This window comes from Metarhizium robertsii, assembly GCF_000187425.2.
Source record: "Metarhizium robertsii ARSEF 23 chromosome Unknown MAA_Scf_13, whole genome shotgun sequence".
In the NCBI taxonomy this organism is placed as follows: domain Eukaryota; kingdom Fungi; phylum Ascomycota; class Sordariomycetes; order Hypocreales; family Clavicipitaceae; genus Metarhizium; species Metarhizium robertsii.
Genome location: NW_011942153.1, coordinates 492,471 through 512,687, shown reverse-complemented (window position 1 = coordinate 512,687; position 20,217 = coordinate 492,471). Strand labels below are relative to the sequence as shown.

Sequence of the window (20,217 nt, the reverse complement as noted above, 5' to 3'; positions counted from 1 at the left end):
CGAAAGGTTGAAGAACAGCGAAAGTTAATAGATGCTGAAAACTCCCCCCTCTCACGACATTGTACAGGGAGATTTACAGCATCTCGCCCCTCTCACGACCTTGTACAGGGAGATTTACAGCATCATATGGGCTACCTTGTGTTCATCGAGTTAAAGCACTTATTGATGCTAAGCTTCCTCTTGCCTTAGATGAGTTTCATACGCATTGGCGATATAAGAGAGAGGGTCAACCTATTCACCTTATCGAACCTCAACGGCTTGAGAGATATCGAAAGGAGGGCTCCCGGGTACCTATATCAAGCACACAGCGGGAGAAATGTGCTTTCGAAGCCATTGAACCACGCCGGAAGCAGCCGTCATGCTTTCGAAGCCACTGAACCACGCCGGAAGCAGCCGTCAAAGTGTACAGCATGTGGTGTTATCGGACATACTAGGGTCTCAAGACTATGTCCTCAACGATATGAATACCTTAAAGCTGAGTCCTTAAATGCTGAGCCCGAAAGGGATTCCTCACCGACCGATGAGGCATTGTTAGAATTGCAGCTATTACAAGCAACAACACCAACGGCGGGAGTAAGAGATTCGCATCAGCCGCGAGACTCGCCAGAAGCTATTTATCAAGCTTATGTTGAAAATCGTCAGAAATGGTACTCAGGGCAACCAGGCTCTCGGGGAAAGACTGACAGAGCGTATCGAAAGGCCTCCAATCTACCTACTTATTCGAAGACAGACTATCAGTGGTGTGAAAATTGGAAGCAAATGGGTCAGTTCTGTAAATCCGAAAAGAGGCCACGTAAATGGACTAAAGAGGAGAAAACGGCATATCTCGACTGGTCAAAGAAGGAAGATGAACGAGTTGAAGCCGCCGTTGCACTCGAATTTGCCAATAATCCACGAGGAGGAAGACGCGGTATTGGTCACATTTATGATATAATTGCTGAAGATGACCGCGAGCAGGAAGCTCTGTTTGAGGCATCAAGGGGCAGAATAGGAAGATGGCCGCGAGCAGGAAGCTCTATTTGAGGCATCAAGGGGCAGAATATAAATTGCTCCAATTACGAGTGACCAACTAGTTATTCCTAATTCTTCGGAGGGTTTCCAGGTAGTCCCCCTCAGGTCCAATTTGGAGGCTCGCGGCGCAGTTTCCAGGTATTCCCCCTCACGTCCAATTTGGAGGCTCGCGGCGCTATTGGCCAGCTTCAGAAAGGCCCTCTTTTGCCCACCGGGGCGGTGGGAATTAGAGGCACCGGGTCGGTGGCCCTAGTGCTCGCCCGTGCCAATACCAACCTGTCTTCTCCATGAGTCGGTGGCCAAGAGCCCACATGGGACCGTTAGCATCGCACAGCCTCTACTTCATCGAGTGCTACTATCTGCATGTCCCTAGACGTATCGGCAGCCTACACAAGCCGCAACCACCTCGCAGAGAGACGTGATCTGGCATGGAGTTTCGCCGCTAAGCAGATGGCGACAGGTTGTCGCGACGGAATCGGCCGCTGTTATTGGGGCTGTTGCCTCTTTCTCTGGCGGCAATTTCGCAACGGGTTTGGTGGCCATGATGCCTGCAGCGCCGTTTTGGACGCGGGGGGCTACCATCGCTTTGCTCAGCCATAGAGCGCAATGCCTGTCGCGAGCCATGATAATGGCTCCGACTATCTCGCAACGGGTACATACATACAGACATGTATCCTTGCCAATACGACTCTGAATGGGAAGAACATATTGTTAGCTGTCTCAAAGGTCCACGTCCCCGTGCGTACACCTTGCTTCCAGCGCTTGACCCGCACGTTCCCTCACGATACTGAGGGTTGAGTAAAAGCTTCTCATTTACATCCACGACGCCGCCATCCGATCGTGTCATCCGGTGCTTTATTTTTCTTGGTCATGATCTGAGTGAATACAGCTTAGACGAGAGGTGAAGAATATCCAGGTTGAAAGGGCCAACATTTAGAAGTCAGGCATGGTAGCTGGAGTGGCCACCATCCATGCATATCAGAATCTCGGCGTGGAAATGGCCGACCTGAGACAAGCACTCCGTCTACGCAAGTTTTAGTGAACTGACTTTGGTCACGGTACTCCGAGGGCATGAGGATCCTTTTTTGAGGAGGACGTGGCAACTCCTCCTCTGTTGCCTGAAGGCATTGTCGTACTCAGTGCCGACGGCGCTGCTAGGTTTTCAACCTCAATTCACGCGCGGGCCGTTTATGTCTTGCCTCAGCGCGATGCACTGTTGAAGATCCTTTCCCAGCTCCCAGTGCGCCCCAAGTCTCTATCGAGTGTCTGGTGTCGTCTGCCGACACATCACTTTGAATCACTTTAACGACGCTTGAGTGCAGAGACGCTTGTACAGAGAGGCGGCAGCATGTCATTATCGAGCTGCCGCAGTCATCATCTTTGCTGTGGAAAAATCTTCCAGCAGTCGCACTGTCAGACAGCTCCCCAAATGCCGTCGATCTTGGGCGGTTCAAAATGGTCACACAGGATGTTGCGTTGCCACTTGTAGTCCGCATCAGGACATGCGTGATCCTGGATCTAGACACTTGTGTGTTTCAGCCGAACGGTCCATGGACATGCGCGATTCACCGAGTCACAACACCTGCAACACCGACTTCAAACTCTAGAGCTAGTTCTGGCGTTAATTTTGGGCGTTGCAGGGCCTTTTTGTGCTGAATACCCTCCTTAATAAGGAACCGGGTCAACGTCTTGATAGAGCAATCCAGGCTAGCTTGTTGTAAAATATCTTCATTCTTGATAAAAGAGTCATTACAGATAAACTGGAAAATACGCCTTTTATCGCGATCGCAAAGCGCTGGCGGGTGGCCGCATCGTGGCGAAGACTTAGCCGATATTTGGTCCTTATAGCGCTGTCGAACGCGGTACGCGGTTGCAAGCGGAACTCCTTCCTGTTCAGCGATTTCTCGGCCGGTCATGCCCGAATTAAATACAGATACAATTCTTGCCCTCTTACGAGGGCTGTATTCAAGTCTTGGTTTTGTTGGCTCCATTTTGGTGAAATTATTGATGTTTGAAGATGAAATGTGCAGATGCAAGGTTACGTGGTGTGACGCGATGACGCGCTAATTATCGTCACTTTTGTCACTCACTGTACCCTTTGCCTCGTAGCATGCTGCATGTACGTCCTGCAAACGTACATGTTTCGCGGCGTTTTCGGTTTGTCAAAGGTGAATGCACTTCCGTCCTGCACTTCAAGACCCAACCCTCATCACCCCTGCGCAAAGCGTTGTACGCCACCGGTCATGCCCATTTGGCCATGGACCCAAGACCATCTCGTTCGCTGATCCACTACTATCATACACCACCACTCACAAAAAAAAAAACAGGTCCATCTTCGTCTGAGACTGAATAATTGCTTCAGGCTTTGGTAGAGAGTATGCCACATAACTCAGAGGAGCTGGCCATGGACGATGATTTTCGGGTAAGTCGACATGAGAGCCATCTGAGTGCACCGCAAGTCGCTTGCTTAGCAACCCTCCTGAATGGTTGATTAGACTAACAAATATTTTACACAGACTACAACATTGTGGAGAGTCTCCAATGGTCTGTCTTTATTCAAATTGCGATGCTGAGCCATTTGATACAGACATTGAACTCAATCAACATTATTTGCGTGCGCACCTGAGTCAACGTCGTCGTCGAAGTAAGGGGAAGTTTCTCTGCGATTACCAAGATTGTGAGCGCCGGTCAAGTCCTTTTGAACGACTTGATAGGCTGCGAAGCCATTTGAGGGCAGCGCACAAGGAACCCATACCCAAAAAAGGGGATTCGAGCAAGAGTGCTTTGGTTGCTGGCCACGTTGACGACCATTTGCAGTGGTGGCGTTGTCCCAAATGCCTTCGAAGAATTGAGAGCAAGCATGAGCGTGGCAATTGTCCAAGCTGTGAGTTACCGGTAAGCAGAATTTCAATACCCTTATACGACAACGGAGGCTGATCGAATGTAGAAACGAGAACGCTGCAAGCCGCGCGATCCACCAGCTCCAGCAGGTATTGTTAACACAGAAAGTGAGCCTTCAAACACCCAAGACACAGGAAAAGAATGTCAGAACTAGTAGACTCAGCCATTTCCGAAACATCGTACCCAAGAAATATGTCCACAAAGAAACATTTGGACGATCGGAAGAAAACGTACGTATGGAGAGGCCTGATGCATTCTCAACCAGGCTCTCAGTCTAGAATCTTCGCACCTATTACGATTACAAAAACAGTCATCATTCATACCCATAGCCCTACAACTCAACCTATTGCCTGTCATGCACATGAAGCAAATGCCCCCTTTTTAGTTGTACAGCTCATAGTCTAGCTTCCGCGCAAAAGCATGCTCTCAACCCTTTGTCCCTCTACTCCTTCAAAACGCGTCCTTGGGCTATTGGGGTGTAAATTTGGCCTTGTCATCTTCGTCTCAACACCAACCGGATATTATTGCATACGAGTTCATTCATGTACATCTTATATGCGAGCTCAATCATCATAAGTTTACACAATGATTTTGTTAGATATAACCTGTCCGCCCAAGGGGATACTTTCACTGCTGTCCACAAACATCAATTTACATCCGTAATTATCCTTCGTACCAAGATTCCCTGCGGATAAGGCCAGTGTTTGTCGGGGTGTTCACAGCTGACACCAGCACGGGCTGGGTCCGAAAGTGACTCGGTTCGGCTCACCCCCCCAAGGCACGCACTTCGCACCTGCGCAGTGCTTCTTCCACCGACTTCTCCGTCGATACGTATTTGGGACCATTGCCAAGTGTCTCCATCGCCCCCTCTTGCTTCACGCATTGATGACCCGCCTCTATCATCATGCCCCGAGAACAGCCAGGGGACTTGACTCACTTGAGCGACCAAAGTCGCTGGACGGAAAAATACGCACACACACACACTACCAGCTGTCACTGTCATGGTGGCGTTGCCGCGTTATTGCTCCAGGGGAAACTGCCAGCACATGACAGTCAGTGATCGAGAGATAGATCGATGGGCAATTGCAGAAAACTCCAGTTTTCCAATTCATATCATGAATAGCATGCGAGACCAAAGAACTCTTCGTCAGAAGAAACCCGTCAAAGAGTATGAAGATTTCACCCAATTGCTTTCGACCAGTAGCCACAAACGTCTACGTCGGCCAGCCTTCAAGCAAACCCATCCCTCACTCGGCGAACATGCGAAGCTGCATCGGAAATTTGGGATCGCCGTAGTTCTCAATGATATCGCTCATTTCCACAGCGCTTCCCAGGTCGTACCATTGTGCTGGAATCATACCAAGTCCTTCGCAGTCCCTCTTCTTGGCGGCATTCCACCATGATGGTAGCAGACCGGGACAAAGCGCGACGCGCTCCAGGAAACGCTGGAAGCCACGCAGTCCATTAGCATCGCCGCCGTAGATGCTGTCCGTGTCCGCCTCGCCTTCTATGTTATACATGCCCTCCACACGTAAGCGGTAAGCATCGATGAGCAGTCCATAGACATCCCTCTCCGATCGGTCATGGAGCCGGGTGCCATTATGGAGGCGAGTAACAGGAGGGGCATGAAAGATGTCTGGAGAAGCGCAGAAAAAGCAAAAAGCAGCAGGCATTGCACTCAAAGACCAGCAAGGTTGCAGAGCGTATTGTCGTAAAACCTTAAAGAAGGCATCATCCAAGAATAGAAAGAAAACAATGCTTGCGTTCTTTTTTGTTAATAGTTATCTCGCCGTTCAAGTGCGTGCCGTCTTCCAGAGCGCGTCTTGGACGGACCAATGGGAAATGTTCTCTGCAGTGATTAGTCATGTTACCCGCCTGGGCTCCCTCGCGCCCATGTAGCAGTCGCCGGTTTCAAATGGAACTTCAAAATTGGGGACTGGAAATTCCACCTGGCTTGCATCGTCAGTGGCCATGGAAGAAGCTTCACCAGCTCAAAGCTCAACCGTTGTGTTGAATCGATCCCAGATTCGCGAGAGCCCTATAATTAAGCCTTGGGCGCATCTTCTTGCTGGCGCGTAAGTTGTCCCTGCAGCATCTGGGTTGTGTCACTCATGCAACATATTTTGACTTGCCTCTAGTTCTGGAGGTCTGGTCACCGCAGTTATCACGTCACCCCTTGACGTTCTTCGAACAAGACTTCAATCCGACTTTTACCAAACTACAAGCCGTTCTTCACAAACCCTCGGCCCTTCGATACGCCCTGCAGTCAGCCACCATGTATGGCCGGCCTTCAATCACATTCGCGAAACGTTTCACATTATCCGTTCAATACGATATGGCGAGGGCTGGCGCGGCTTCTTTCGCGGTTTAGGTCCTAGCCTTGCCGGTGTCGTTCCTGCTACCGCCATCAAGTTCTACGTGTATGGCAATTGCAAACACCTAGGCGCGTGGATGTTAAATCGCGCCGAGAGCGATCCGATAGTACACGCGCAAGCTGCGGTCGTAGCTGGAATTGCTACAGCAACTTTAACCAACCCCATTTGGCTGGTGAAGACGAGACTGCAGCTCGACAAAGCAAGAACGCAATCGAGTGGTGTTACTACACGACAATACCGCAATAGTATGGACTGCGTTCGCCAGGTTGTCCAAACAGAAGGAATACGTGGGCTTTATCGAGGCCTGAGCGCCAGCTACCTGGGTACTATCGAGACAGCAATGCATCTTGTTATTTACGAGCGGCTTAAGGTCATGATACAATACGGGCTGAGAGGTAAAAGCTGGGCATCGGGAGAGCTCGAGACCTGGATTAGCACCAGCGGAGCCGCCGGCTCGGCGAAGCTCGCTGCTGTATTTCTTACTTATCCTCATGAGGTATGTAGCTTGCCCTTCAACTCTGCTGAAGCTGACTTGGCGGTAGGTTGTAAGGACCAGATTACGTCAAGCACCGCTAGAGAACGGAATGCCCCGATACAAAGGTCTTGTGCATTGTTTTCAACTAGTCTGGAAATTCGAGGGGCTCGGCGGGTTGTATGGAGGCTTGACCCCTCACCTTGCCCGTTCAATTCCTTCTGCTGTCATCACTCTCGGCGTGTACGAATTTGTTTTGAGACTCTGCAATCCGTAAAGATCAGATGTTTCTCGGTCCTGTACGATACTCGAGCCATTCAAATGGCCTGTAACAACAATTCTCATATACTAAGATCATCCCATTCTTCTAGATATCACGACAGGTAGTTGGCAGAACAATACAACGAATGACATAGTTTATTTGCAAGACGAAGGTCTCGCCGACGATGTGTATAAGAATGGTTGGTAAAAAGCTACCAAAGTTGCAGAGAAATGTCGTAAGCATTGTTTGCTTGCGACGAAGACGAAGTGTAAGTCCCGCCCCTGGATCCGGGCCTTTCCCTAACCAGTTCCCTACTGCATCGGCCGTGCTAGGACACTAACTGATACTGGGAAGAACTTGGGCATGAGAATTCAGATCACTTCTTGGGCACCGTTCCAGAACCACCACAACCAAAGCAAGCCCCTTCACCACTGCCCATGCCAGATCCACTGCATTGACCGCAAGTCTCAGTAGACATGGTTTCGATTCGGTGGATTGAATAAAGTCGAGTTGGTTTAGGAATTGTAGCAACTTGAAATTGATATCAGTAAGTTATTATGCCAGATTTGAAGCAGAAGGGGACGTGCTAGGGGGGTTACCTAGTCAGCGGATATCTTATGTGTGTGATTGCGTGTTGAGAAAGAAAAGGAGAGTTCAAGCAGGGAGAAACAGATGATCTTATATGGACGGTGGGCAATATATTCATTCCTTACAGTCAACGGTCATACATGTGTATTCCTTTCAAAAATGAATGTATAGTAAGCGCTTCTTGCTGCTTGGAAGCTGAAGGCAAAAAGGCCACCAATCCCAGATCAATATCACCAACGGAAGCCGCGACGTCGCTCAGAATACAACCCATGCATCCTGATTACATCTGCATATTACAGCATAGCCAGATGTCGAATTTGGTCGAGCATATGCGACTCGGAAATGCAGTGGCAAATGTGTAATTGTCAATCAGCAACACGAAGGGTGTCATGTAATTGATATTGAAAGAAGTATCGTCTGAAACTGGCCGCAATTTTCCTCTGCTTGCACAGGTTATCAATGTACCAAATACCAGAACTTAGTGGTCTGAATGATGCAGCTATCAAAGTGTCGATCACATGGCTGGCGTACGACGCCTGTGAACTTTTGCTCTCGAAGCATTTTCATGCATGAACAGGGGCGGGCGGGTCAGCGTGCCCTTTGCATGTCGCTGGAAAGGTGGGGCATGTGCCCACAACACGTCATTCCACCATTCCAAAACATTTTGGGACTAGTTCTTTACGCCGTAAAGAATATATAGGGAGACACCCCTCGCATGCTTCTGAACCTGTCACCAACCTCCGCCATGAGCTGCCTGTGCGATAAGCTTCGCCGGGAAGATTTCGCGGCCCTGACAAACCAAGAGGTCTGACTTCCCTTCGTACTGATTTGCCCAGGCTAACCTAGCTGAAGAGAGAACTTTTAAATAGACTATTCAGTAAAGCTCCTCAGCTTTTTTCACCGATATTGCCTCAATCCCGAAAGAGACGCTCCGAACAAAGCGACAACGAAATCCAGCCGTACCACTTGCAAAAGGTTGATGAATTGGAGAAAACATATCCTTGCCCAAACACACAGCAAGTTTTGGACGGAAGGGGGGTAGAAAACCGGCTCCTAGACCTGGCTTCTCAAACCGACGTTTACGTTCGCATTTTCCTTGCAGTGGAGCAGTCTGACCAGGTCATTGCTTTGAACCAGCTAATTAAACGACTTCATTGCTTCGCACTGGCCCAGCTTCATCCAAAAGGGAGCCCCATTGAGCCTATTGTTGAGCGGATCCAACACTCTGTCAGAAATGTGCAAAACATCAATCAAAAAGTTTACAACATGCTATGGGTTGGGAGGCAATGGAACAAGATTGCCAAAACGCTGGGAGCTGTTGCATCCAATGTCGAGTCCTCCAATCCTGTCATTGGCGTCCTGTGCCTTCTTGGAACAGGGTCTACGTGGGTTCTCACGAATCTATGGTCACGTACACTACTCATGTAAGGTTAGCTGGGAAAGAGCATCTGACGAAGCTCGCGAACTTGCGCTGCGCAGGTTATGTAAGAAAACAGACCTTCACCGACAGGCCATCAAATATGACGGCTTAGTGGACAGTACGGTTAAACGAATCCTAGGTGCGCACCCTTATGGCCTCACTCTCTACTAAACTTACACTTAATAGATCAGCGCCCGTCTGCTCAGCTTGGTCCTGGGTCTCATTCTGCGCGTCCAACAATAGGCCTCCAGCTGACAAGACATGTGTTTTTGCCACCGATCTTATTTGGACAAGCGCGTCAAGCTTCGACATTGCCCAATGCTGAGTCGCTGGCAGCCTCGGATGCAGCGGTCCTAAAAGCTACCCCGATCGGCACAGAAAACAAGCTTTTGTTGATACTACTCAGCTTTCTCTCTGACTCACAAGTCTCTGTGGACATGTTTTTCCAGGCAGCCATGCCCCGAAGGGGGTGGGCCACAGATGGCGGGGTTGAGAGTTCTTCGTCCGAATGGGTTCTCGGCCATACATTATCAACCAACGCCACAATCAAAGCTGCGTTTGATAGACTTGTGGAGTTATCTCTGATCTCGTCAACAGCAGATGCAAGATATTCAGTCAATGCCAATACAAGAACGATGATCTTGAATACATTGCCGCTTGAGCTTCATTCTTTTTGGCGGCAACAGGCCCTGTATGTGGCTTGTGCAGCTATTCCCTGGAAGTATCTACATTCGCCGTGAGTCTGTTTTGAGCTATAATTATTTTCATGTCACTGATCTTCAATAGGAACCTTCAAATAAGAGAGACCATCAAGCCTCATATCATTCACACCCTGAACGCTGTCAGAGATTGCGATGGCTATGAGTCTGTGCCACTTGATTACATGACCGGGTTGGTCTCAGCTCTTGCCGAAGCATCTCGATTCTCTGGCTTGAAATGGAAACGCACAATGATAACGGAGGCCCGAAAAATCCTAAGCCACTCATCGAATGACTATCTAGAACTGCTCATTGTACAAAGAGAAGTCTTGCTTGATCGGCTATCGAAAGAGCCAGCCACAACTGTCACATTGAACCAAGACTTAAACAACGATCGGCGAACACACGCTGCTTCCGGGTCTGCAATCATCCAAGAGGCATTGAATCACTTCCAAAACGAAGAACTTTCCTTGGCTTTGAGCATCATGAACAAATGGAGTCCAATGCAAGACCCAGTCTCTACTCTTGAGAATATCATTATTTTCCGCATAAACATCCTCCGCGGGAAAATCCTGCGCTATCAGGGAAAATTTGAGGATGCTGTTCAGAGTCTGCGTTTATCTCAAGACTTAATTAAGGCCCATAAAGAGATCTACTTCGACGAAGACATAGGAGACTTGATTTCTGAGCTGGCCGATACACTCCAGGAACTAGGAGATTTTGCTCACAGTGAAGCACTACTCAGAACACAATTATCACAGGACAATACACCAGCAACCAAAGTAATTCTCCAGCTTTCTCTTATGGAGTGTCTCTTTGCTCAACAAAATGTTGCGGGGGCAGAGGTATATTATGCTGACCTCAAGAAATGCGATACCATGACGAAGATGGCACGGCTGCGACTCTGCATAATTGCTGCTAAGCTATGCCATGTTCAGTCAAACTTGACTGATGCATTTGCGTGGTGGACAGAAGCCCTTCAAGCAATGAACAAGTTTCCTCCGACTAGTGGCAATGCAACATGCATTATTTATCTTTCCTTGTGTGACGTTTTGAAACGTCAAGGACAAAAGGATTTGGAACAGAGCTCCCGAATTGAATTAGCTAAGCTTCAAAGTCTGTCATCACACGCTGAGGCAAAATACTGGATTGCAGGGTTAAGACGCTGGCACGAATACATTAGCTCGCCATCATCCTAGCCTAGGCACTACTGATAGGTATATCAAACTGAATACTTTTCAATTTCGTAAGGGAGTGGGATAAAAGGGTCAGGGTTTTTCATTCAGAATTCTTCAGACAGGTTTCCAAGGCAGAGGCAAGGTCAGGGTCAGAGTGCGGGCCAGATCTTTGTGTAAGTGGGCGTGGTAGTAGAGGCGTGGACCGTTTTTAGTGAAATGCGAGTTGCAGCAAAATTTAGCTTCCAGAGCGCACCACCAACCAACGGCCAATTGTCGCAGCCTAAAAATCAGGCTTGGAAATCGATCGACTGGTCGATGTGATCGATTCGATTGATCGACGCCATTTCGATTATCGATCGATCGAGCGAGGGTAGCAATCGATCGATAATGAAATCGATCATGTCCCGAATTTTAGTTCCGGGTAGCTTGTGGGCCAAGTCTGAGGTACGAGCCAATGGGATAATACGTGAAGTGGTGGCGCGTCTAGCTGCCACACGCGTCGCGTGGCTGTCCGGGGTCCTCAGAGGTACTATCATATCAACTTGCATGGTATGTATAACTATTGATGAATGTTAGTGTATACTTATTCTGTGCCGTGACTGGACCAAAAACACGACCGTCTCGCACCATCCGCGCTCAGGAGACTCTGCGCGTTCCGTTCAGGAACTCTCTCAGGGCTTAGCTTTTGCCAGTAGTTACCTGAACGACTTTTACACCAATTTTGTCGTGTACGTACGGTTGGCTGCGAGCTAGAATGACGCACGCAGAAAATGACGAGAGCACAAGGATGTACATCAGCTAGCGTCATTAGCGTGGGACAACCCTGAATGATACTTTGAATCCCTTAAAGGGACAAACAGGGAAGTAATTGTACCTCCCGCCAAGCACCCCTGGCGCACATCAAGCTGTCTCACCGCATGCATTATCCCTTCTTACCCCATAGTGCAACTTTTATGATGTTTGGCAAGACCAGGAGCTGTGAATATGACAAAGTCGATTACAGCTTCAGGTGTCGTTCACGCAAGTGAGGTAGGTGTACCAGTCTGACAATAATGCACGCAACATCGTGTTACCACTTCAATGGCGAGTCTACAAGGTCTCACTTTGCAAACACGGCCTTTGATTACATACGTATGCTTGAATAAACACGCTGAACTCATCGAATATTGCACAACCATGTACAATTGCACAGCCATGTACTTCTTGGGATCTTCGGACTGTCGGTATTTTTTAATAATGGGGGTTCTGGTATCCCCGCTACTCGGTAGGCCACAGTTAGGCTGTCGTGAACATGCTTTCCGAGTGGTCTGGGAAACCTACCCCGAGTGTGTTACACGGTAGGCATACGCCCACTCGCAGTCACTTTCTTTGGGCTTGGTCGTGCATGGTCCATTGGAAGATTGTGACCTTTGGGGTTGTTCGTCAACATTGTACGACGTTCAGAATGTAGTCCAGGTCGTACAACTAGGAACTTTCTTACAGCACCACACCCGGCTAGAAACAAGGTGTTGCAGCCGACTGCATTCCTGGTATGATAATACAGCTCTCAGCTGACGACTCTCCTTGACGCTTGGACTTGGTCTGCCGGCGGAGACCTCTCGGCCTGTGACGCCTCCGCACGGCTTCGTCCTGCAGCCAAGCCACGGACTCGTCGACGCTTGTTGCCTCACGACGATTGCGACACATGTGACTGTAGCTCATCAAGCTCAAATTGAGAGTGGTCACGGCGAAAGCTCGCATTCATTCGGCGGGTTCCTCGGCCCGTATTCTGACTAGGCTTGTCGGCTCAGACCACGGCCTCGGGCTGGATACCTGACTTGACTCCGTTGTGCAGGCTCGGCTTCGGCATCGTCATCGTCTGTATCGTCGGCGCCGCTTCCCGGCCTGGGAGGTGTAATCCGCGATCTTGAGGTATCGTGGGACCTTGAGCTTCTTGTTGTCCGCATTCAGGCGCGGCCTGACTCGTGCGCTCATAACAATAGCCGGGTCGCGAATATCGAGTAGCTCATCTTTAGCGTTCTAGTAGGCTGTTAACACTAAAATCTTGTGACGGTATCAAGCCGACATACCAACGGCTTCTCAAGTCACCAACGCATAGCAATCTGGCTCTGTCGCAGAGGCGTGCCGTTCATGAGACAATTAAGGATGCGATGGCTGCAAGGCAGGCCGTATTGGTGCTCGAAGTTGCCTGTGCAAGGGAGTGGCGGCTTGGGCTCGCGCTACTCCATATTTGGTGTGTCATTGGAGGGCAAATTTCTGTGATGTGATAACTTGTTTGTTCCAATCGCCTCTGCTCCTATCTGCATTGGATTGTATTGACTGATCCACCGGCGATGCCATGAAGACAACATATGGTTACGAATTGAAATGTAGAAAGAAGAAGTGCCAGAGAGGGAACAATGGCGTAGACGTAGTTTTATCGATATCGCTAGGTGTGTGAAAAGTGAAGCAGACTCTTCTCATATCTTTGAATGACACGGATTCAGCTTTACTCCGTGAAGAGGAACTTCCATTCGCTATGTTCCTTTCGAGAGCGGCAGGCAGCTGAGCCATCCTTGTCAGATTAGAACCGAATGATTTCCAGCCAATGGAACAACATCCGGACAGGGGACGGACTTCGACATATCAGGAACGTACGGCACTTCGCTTGAGGAGGCGAATACGTTTCCTTGGTTGTCAGCCTCAGAGCTCCGCCACAATTGCAGGGCCCTTGGCCATTTAAATTGATCCGTCTTCGCTGTCCATCTCTCGTTTTTCGCTGTCCACCCGGTCCAACCTCATTCTCGACATCATAATGAAGTACCGAAAGAAGCGCAAACAACGCACATGGTACACACACAACCAAGCATTGAACTTGACAACACAATATGCTAAGAAAATCGTCTCTCTTGTCAACCCAAAAGACGTGAGCTGGCCTTGGCAACTAGGGGACAAGGCCAAAGACAGTTTCATAGAGGCGTGTGGGGATATTATTCAACCAAAGCACACAACACCGCCATCCTTATTACATCAGCATGACAAGGATAAAAGGCGCCGGCATATTCAGGTCTCCGATTACCGAGATTTCGTGGCGGATGTCTATGCTAAAGCTGGGCGACCTGTGCTTCTGTGTTGCGTCGGTGCTTTGGGTTGTAAGACTGGAATCACTGATCGCATGAACAAGAAGGAGAGAAGCGCCTTAAAGAAGCTGCTTCTAACCCAGGCGAACCTACCTCCATTTAACAACCCAACCCTGAAGATACTTGCGGATCAACTTGTGGAGTTGGTGTCGCATTCGAACCGGGAAACCAGCGCCATCCGTATTGATGAAGAGTCTATACGGGATGCTGGCTCTGCTCTCGAAGACAATGCAGGAAGTCATATCACGGGCGATCCGACTTTGCAATTCGCGGAAACCTTCCAAGGACAGTCATCCATGCATCATGACCTACGTGTGACCAGTGCAGATACTCAAGAAGGTGCGATGATATACGCATCGATAAAGGGAGTAGAGAACTTCTTCAGCAAATCAGTTGGAAAATTTATCAAAAAGCTTCAAGTGGACCAGGGCGGGGAATGTATTTGGAAAGCGTATGTCATCATGCGATTTCCAAATTGGGCTGGAATCACGGACTGCATGATGAGTTTGGATATAGAAGAACAAGGTGTGCAAGAGTTCGCCGTAAAACTGTTCAAGGCCAAAGTGGAATGGAAGGGGCAATTTCGGGAAATACACTGTCCCGGAAGAATCGTTTTGCAGCCCAACAAAGCAGTATTATATGACGCGGACCCCCAAGCTATTCGAGAAATATTTCCCGAGGAGCTAGAATGTGCTATGAACGAAAGCCCGCTGCGGAAAGAAGAAATAAGGGCTGGACACACGACAACGGTCTGCGTAACAATGGGGCTTGGTCTGACAAACACAGGTGCCGTTATCAGTTTCTCGTTGGGTTTCAGGAAGGGCTTGGGGATAAAAGAGAAATTAAATTGACAATTTCTTACTTTTCTAGCACTCTCCCCTGCGCAACGTATAGACTCACGCCTATCGGTATCATACCTTCGCCCTGCAAAATGGGATGGTCCTTTTCATCAACAAGTCGCCTGTATTCCGGATTTCCTGTTTCGTCAGTCGTTATTTCCGTCACATAAGTTCCGTTCCAATAGACATATTGGCCACGTCCTTCGATGATTGTTGCCGAATTTTGAGGGACAAGACTCCAATCGATTCCCGGCCTTAAAGGGAGTGCTGTGAACCCCTGTAGCACTAGCTTAGATGTAATTGAAACAACAGTAGAACATTGCAGTAAACTTACCATCTGGCTTTCTCCCTTTGTCGATGTTCGTTTGATCGCGTAAAGCCGGTGCGGCGCGGTGCGGCGCAAAGCGGTAAATGAGGGGCCCAATTCCCTAGGAAGTGATCGTTTCCTTTCTGCTCGATAATAATATAGTATATGGGGCGTTTCAAGATCGGAGATCAAGGTAATGATGTCCGCGACGACGGTCGCATGGCAGAGCTTGTCTGCCGCAACAGCTCCTAACAGCCTCTGCAAAGCCGAAAAGTCCTCAGCCCCACATTGGGCATACTTTGGGCCAGAAGCCCTCCCCCGTTATCTGAATGCCCCGATAAATATTGATGCGTTTCAATAGTTAGAGAAATTTTATTGAAGCGGAATTTGTGGCGGAATCTTCGGGAAAGGGTGCCAAGAAACGAGAGAACTCGCGATTCTTGGTAGTCGATTTATAATGAGGGATATTAAGACACGACTATATTTGCGGCCTCAATTCTATCTATCCGTCTTTTACCAGCTGAGAGCACCTATATCGTATTTCGGCCATGCGTTTACCATCCAACGCAGTTGCATCGTGTGATTTGTTAGCACCTGGAAAAACAGCAGCATTGTACGTTAGTGCCAAGTTAAAGGCCAAATAGAATGGTAGCCTACGTTTCGAGGTGGCGATGATAATGCAAAGGATAGAAACCAGGTCAAGGTTGGAATTTCAATTTTCTATCTGCTGTAGAAGTGGAAGTGTGCTCTTTTATATTTAGTAGAGGCTTGACGCAGGTTTTGCCGAGCCAGACATATCTACATCAAAAGTTCACGTCGGATGCAAGCTGTTCTGTGGATTGTGGGTACATGTGCGTGCAAAAGCCAAGTTCTTGAGTCGCAGCCTGTATATTCGCTACTAAATCGACCACTTTTGCATGAGCACTTTAAAGATGAGATATGGTGGAGGGCGAAAGCTGGCAGCGAAAGTTGACAGCGAAAGTCGACAGCGAAGTCGACAGCGAAACATGGACGGCGAAACATGGACAGCTAAACATGGACAGCGAAACATAGCACTCCACCGCGCATTGGACTGGGTTGCTTCCCTGTCAATGACGGACCTAGGGCCGGCCTGGTAGGTGTCAGCTTTCCGTGTGTCTATCCCAACAGAGAAAAACAGATGCTGTGAATGCAGAAGGCACATATTAATAGCAAAAATTCATGTTAATATGCAAGGATTTTTAAGTATTGAAATTCTATAGCCACCCCGAACCACTTTCTCGCAAAGATCGTACAAAAAACAAGCTCTTCCGCATCATTCTGGTCCTAATCTTGAGGTGCATACTGCCTCCTTGGCGTAGATGCGTTTTTCTGGCTCTGCGCCGCTTAGTATTGCATTCGCCCCTCGAAGTTGGTTGACCTCAGCCTTCAAAAGAGGCACCTGATGCACAATTCTGCATGTTCCCTTCCTAATCTCATGTACTGCAGCTAAAATTGACGAAGTTACCTCTGTTGGGTTGTTTGGTGTCTTCGGAGCCCACTGCTTGTTAAACACAAAACATGGTCGTCAGAGCAATTCCGTCTCTCAAGCGGAGTAGTATGTAAGGTGCAATCCTTGTTCCACATTGCCACAAGTCCCACCCACATAGGTTCCGATCTCCTTGTCACCTCCCCACTACATGGCTTCCCAACTCCGTTTTGCTCGGCCACGAGGACCACAGTTTCACTTCAGCTTTTCCGCCGTCGAGGCTGATCATGTATCCGAACTATGGACAATCAACGGACTTCCATGCTCCGCGGTGGTTTCTTTTTCCTCCAACAGGACGCAACGTGCCTCAATGTTGGGGGGTGTACAAAGGTCGTCGGCATCCCCAACTCTGTCGAGACCTGGTGAACTCCAATCACAACACCGCACTGAACTGCATTTCCACGGCTCTCGGAGGAAACACTGTTACTCTTGTCTTGGTACTTTTATCCCCAAATTCTCTTGAACCGTAGAGAAATCCGGTTCTCTTACTCTAACTATCGATAGCCCATAACCGGAGTTCTCTGCTCTGTTGAATTGCTCTCGATCGGCACCTCTTGATTTCGTCAGAGTCCAGGTAAAGAGAAAGCTCAGCAGTCCGTTCCTCATCTTGTGCATCATAAACTAGCCACACACGGGGTGTCTCGCAGCCGTACTTCGAGAGAGCACAGATACGGACTCGCTATAAATATTGGAGAGATCATACAAATTTCGGTCCACTCAGGAGCTTCTGAGGGATTCCTCCGTCATTCGCAGCACATCCTAACTGCATGGATTCCTCATGTGTCTGCAGCGCGCTTTTTTTAGTACCCACTTAGAACAAAAGTTGATGTCGTTCTGAGAGCAGATCCTCACGAGACTTTGCACCCAAGCCAACCTATTCTTACCGTTAAAAGTTTCTACCTTCGTTACCCAAGCTTTTTATCACTCCCCCAGACTTCCGGATTCCCTTCCTGGAGAAAACGGCAGTGGCTCTTTCGGCCATAATTGCCGAGTTCGTCTGGCGCAGTGTCAATATCATGATCTCTACGGATGGCAACCCGACCATACAACATTTTGCTTTCGAGCAAGGCTACTCTAGTCAGCCGGTTTATCCTCCTGGACCACAACCTCAATACTACTCAAGTAAACCGCCATCACCATCGTATCCTTCTCCGTTTCCTCAGCACCCCCTAGAGAACCCTCCTTTAAGGCGAGACGTGGGCGACGACGACGCAACGCGGTCAAACTCCGCTGAAGGATATGCGCCAGACGCTCTACCTCATATATCACACCCTATAACAGCCTCTAATCCTCCACAGCCTCTCCAGTTGGCAGTAATATATCCTCCAGTCGGCCACCAACGATACATGGGGTACCAAAATGGATCCCCTGTGCCTCCTCCATTGGGGGCGGGTTGCCCTACCAATTGTCCACCACCAACACCAACGCCCGCACAGAAACCCTCGTATGAATCTTACGACAATTACCCTCCAGCCTCAGACCCTTTGTATGGTGCATACATCTCGTCGGAGGCGGCAAAAAGGAAAAACATGAGAGCATCACTGGTAACTTGTCCCTACCAAGCTTCGACTAGAAGCTTTGTTACAACTGGAGCAGCGCGTGAGTATAAATACTAACTTTCGACACTCTTGTAGGCTTGTGATCAATGCCGGCAGCTCAAGGCCAAATGCGACGAAACCAAGCCCTGCAAAACATGCCGTGATAAACGCACGGAGTGCGTATACCGCGATCCAGTACCGAAAGGGTACGTCTGACACACGACGCAGAATGGCTACTGGATAAGAGGAAACATTAACCTGAATCCATAGGACTGACAAAGCTCAAGCGGATATTCTGAACGCTATTCAAACTGTGAAACATCTTCTTACTGGTTTGATCGAGACAGTTAGGTGCATGGACAGTAAAATGACCCAACTAGATGGCACAGTGGCCAGACTGGAGTCCAATGTTGGGAGCCGTCCAAATGATGATTGCATCAAGATGGATTGTGTTGCGGACGAAGAGCCATATGCGCCGCCACGAAGCTCTTTTTGTAACGGGCTGAGCCCGATATGGCTCGGCTTGCACTCTCGCCTTCGGCCCGGCCCCCGGCCGGGACCCACCAATAAGCGAGATTAACCACGTGTCGACCTCAGCAAAGCGAGATTAACCACGTGTCGAGCTCAGGAGCTCAAGAGCTCCTCGAGCTCTCCTTTTCTTGTTCTCTTTTCCTTTCTCCTTTAGCGTTAGATACTCGTAGTAGTCGCCTAGCTAGTTGTCAATATACTCAGCTTGGACCGTTACACTTTTGATGGCGAGGATGAGTCCACACCACAGTATTACAACGACGGCTCGCCTCATGATCTCCTGGATGACTTTGCAAAGAGCGCAGGCGTATCTGTTATGGCAGAAGATCGATTGGAGGAAGAGCCAGGCCATCCAGTACCTCCAGGGGAGCCTGCAATTCCTATTAACCACACTACACCTGCCGGTTTTCTCCTTGCGTGGCCATCTATTTATCGCATTGTTGGACCACATCTGAGAGCCAAAGGCATTAAACACATTACGGAATACCCTATTAGCCACGAGCAAAACCAGTGTATTCAAACGCCCAGCCACGCCTCAGCCTGGGGTCCCGTCAAGGCAGGCAACCTCTTACTTCCGGGCGAGGCTAAGGCAGGCTCATGCAAAAAAAAGCTTGTCCAGGCAGGCTTAGGCAAGGTTGAGATTTTGTACAGGCGGGCTTAGGCAAGTTTGTGATTTTCCTTAGGCTGGGGTAGGCTTGCTTAGTCATTAGGGGGAAAAAGCCGAAAAAAGAAGCTATTCAGATATATTATACAACTTAAGCGGCGTTTCCAATTGCCCCTCCCTTTCCAAGACCCCAAGGCCTATTTCTCCATGATAAGCCACATCCGCAGGCACTGCGTAGCCTCGATAATGTCCGGTTTGAGACGATTTCTCTGCCCCGTAATCATAAGTTTGCACTGGGAAAAGACTCTTTCACAGTCGCTGGACATTGCAGGGATAGAGGCCATATCCAAACCCATTTGTGCTATCCTGTGGGTTCAGGGTGGCGATCAACTCAACCCAACCAATCTGTTGCAGGCTGTTTAGACTGCCGTAGCCAATAAGCTGGAAGAGTGTTGCCGTCATCAAGTTTAAAAACTGTTGAGATTACTGTTGTGATTGAACTTACTTCTATTAAATTCTGGCTGACAGCTCTCATACATATTAATACCTAGTGGCACGGACCGTGCCACTAGGCAGCAACTCTACTGCGTGTCATGCTTAGTACATGACTCGTACCAAGTCAACAAAAACCTTCATCGAAAGCCATGTTTCGAGCTCATCCATTTCGTCCTCATCCCACTGCGTCATATCTGTTTCACGCTCGAATTCATCCGGAGTCCTGGCCCTCTTAGAACCAGCAGCCGGGCCAGCAACAGGCAGGTTTTTATACTCTTCCCACAGCGAGCATAGTGCCCTTTTGCCACCCGGCAGCCATGATTCGGGGAGCGGAGCATCCTTCCACAGATGCGCATCCTTCCACTGTCTCTCGAA

General features: G+C 49.0%; 7 protein-coding genes across 7 annotated transcripts in view; 5 read left to right on the top strand and 2 right to left on the bottom strand.

The window, feature by feature from the left end:
* Nucleotides 1-5,159: 5,159 nt before the first annotated feature.
* On the bottom strand, nt 5,160-5,585 carry MAA_01402 (uncharacterized protein; the record flags this gene model as incomplete). Its single annotated transcript, XM_007819400.1, has 1 exon — nt 5,160-5,585. One exon carries the CDS (start codon nt 5,583-5,585, stop codon nt 5,160-5,162), a length of 426 nt encoding a protein of 141 aa, XP_007817591.1.
* A 298-nt stretch (nt 5,586-5,883) lies between these two features.
* Nucleotides 5,884-7,036, top strand: MAA_01401 (Mitochondrial substrate/solute carrier; the record flags this gene model as incomplete). Its single annotated transcript, XM_007819399.1, has 3 exons — nt 5,884-5,987; nt 6,051-6,783; nt 6,830-7,036. The coding sequence occupies 3 exons, from the start codon at nt 5,884-5,886 to the stop codon at nt 7,034-7,036; spliced, it is 1,044 nt and encodes a 347-aa protein (XP_007817590.1).
* A 1,839-nt stretch (nt 7,037-8,875) lies between these two features.
* On the top strand, nt 8,876-10,926 carry MAA_01400 (TPR repeat:NB-ARC; the record flags this gene model as incomplete). The annotated part of the gene is made up of 4 exons (XM_007819398.1): nt 8,876-8,994; nt 9,044-9,168; nt 9,216-9,765; nt 9,816-10,926. 4 exons carry the CDS (start codon nt 8,876-8,878, stop codon nt 10,924-10,926), a joined length of 1,905 nt encoding a protein of 634 aa, XP_007817589.1.
* A 2,773-nt stretch (nt 10,927-13,699) lies between these two features.
* MAA_01399 (uncharacterized protein) lies at nt 13,700-14,875 on the top strand (the record flags this gene model as incomplete). The annotated part of the gene is made up of 1 exon (XM_007819397.2): nt 13,700-14,875. One exon carries the CDS (start codon nt 13,700-13,702, stop codon nt 14,873-14,875), a length of 1,176 nt encoding a protein of 391 aa, XP_007817588.2.
* A 2,818-nt stretch (nt 14,876-17,693) lies between these two features.
* MAA_11693 (uncharacterized protein) lies at nt 17,694-18,795 on the top strand (the record flags this gene model as incomplete). Its single annotated transcript, XM_011412608.1, has 3 exons — nt 17,694-18,221; nt 18,312-18,421; nt 18,486-18,795. The coding sequence occupies 3 exons, from the start codon at nt 17,694-17,696 to the stop codon at nt 18,793-18,795; spliced, it is 948 nt and encodes a 315-aa protein (XP_011410910.1).
* Nucleotides 18,796-19,059: 264 nt separating this feature from the next.
* Nucleotides 19,060-19,404, top strand: MAA_11692 (glycoside hydrolase family 76; the record flags this gene model as incomplete). The annotated part of the gene is made up of 1 exon (XM_011412607.1): nt 19,060-19,404. One exon carries the CDS (start codon nt 19,060-19,062, stop codon nt 19,402-19,404), a length of 345 nt encoding a protein of 114 aa, XP_011410909.1.
* Nucleotides 19,405-19,656: 252 nt separating this feature from the next.
* MAA_01398 (Ribonuclease H domain protein) overlaps nt 19,657-20,217 on the bottom strand; it is a gene marked incomplete at both ends in the record, with an annotated part of 1,554 nt that continues 993 nt past the window's right edge. The window contains 2 exons of the mRNA XM_007819396.1: nt 19,657-19,788; nt 19,963-20,205. Coding sequence (XP_007817587.1) covers nt 19,657-19,788; nt 19,963-20,205 — 375 coding nt within the window. The remainder of the gene's footprint in view (nt 19,789-19,962; nt 20,206-20,217) is intronic.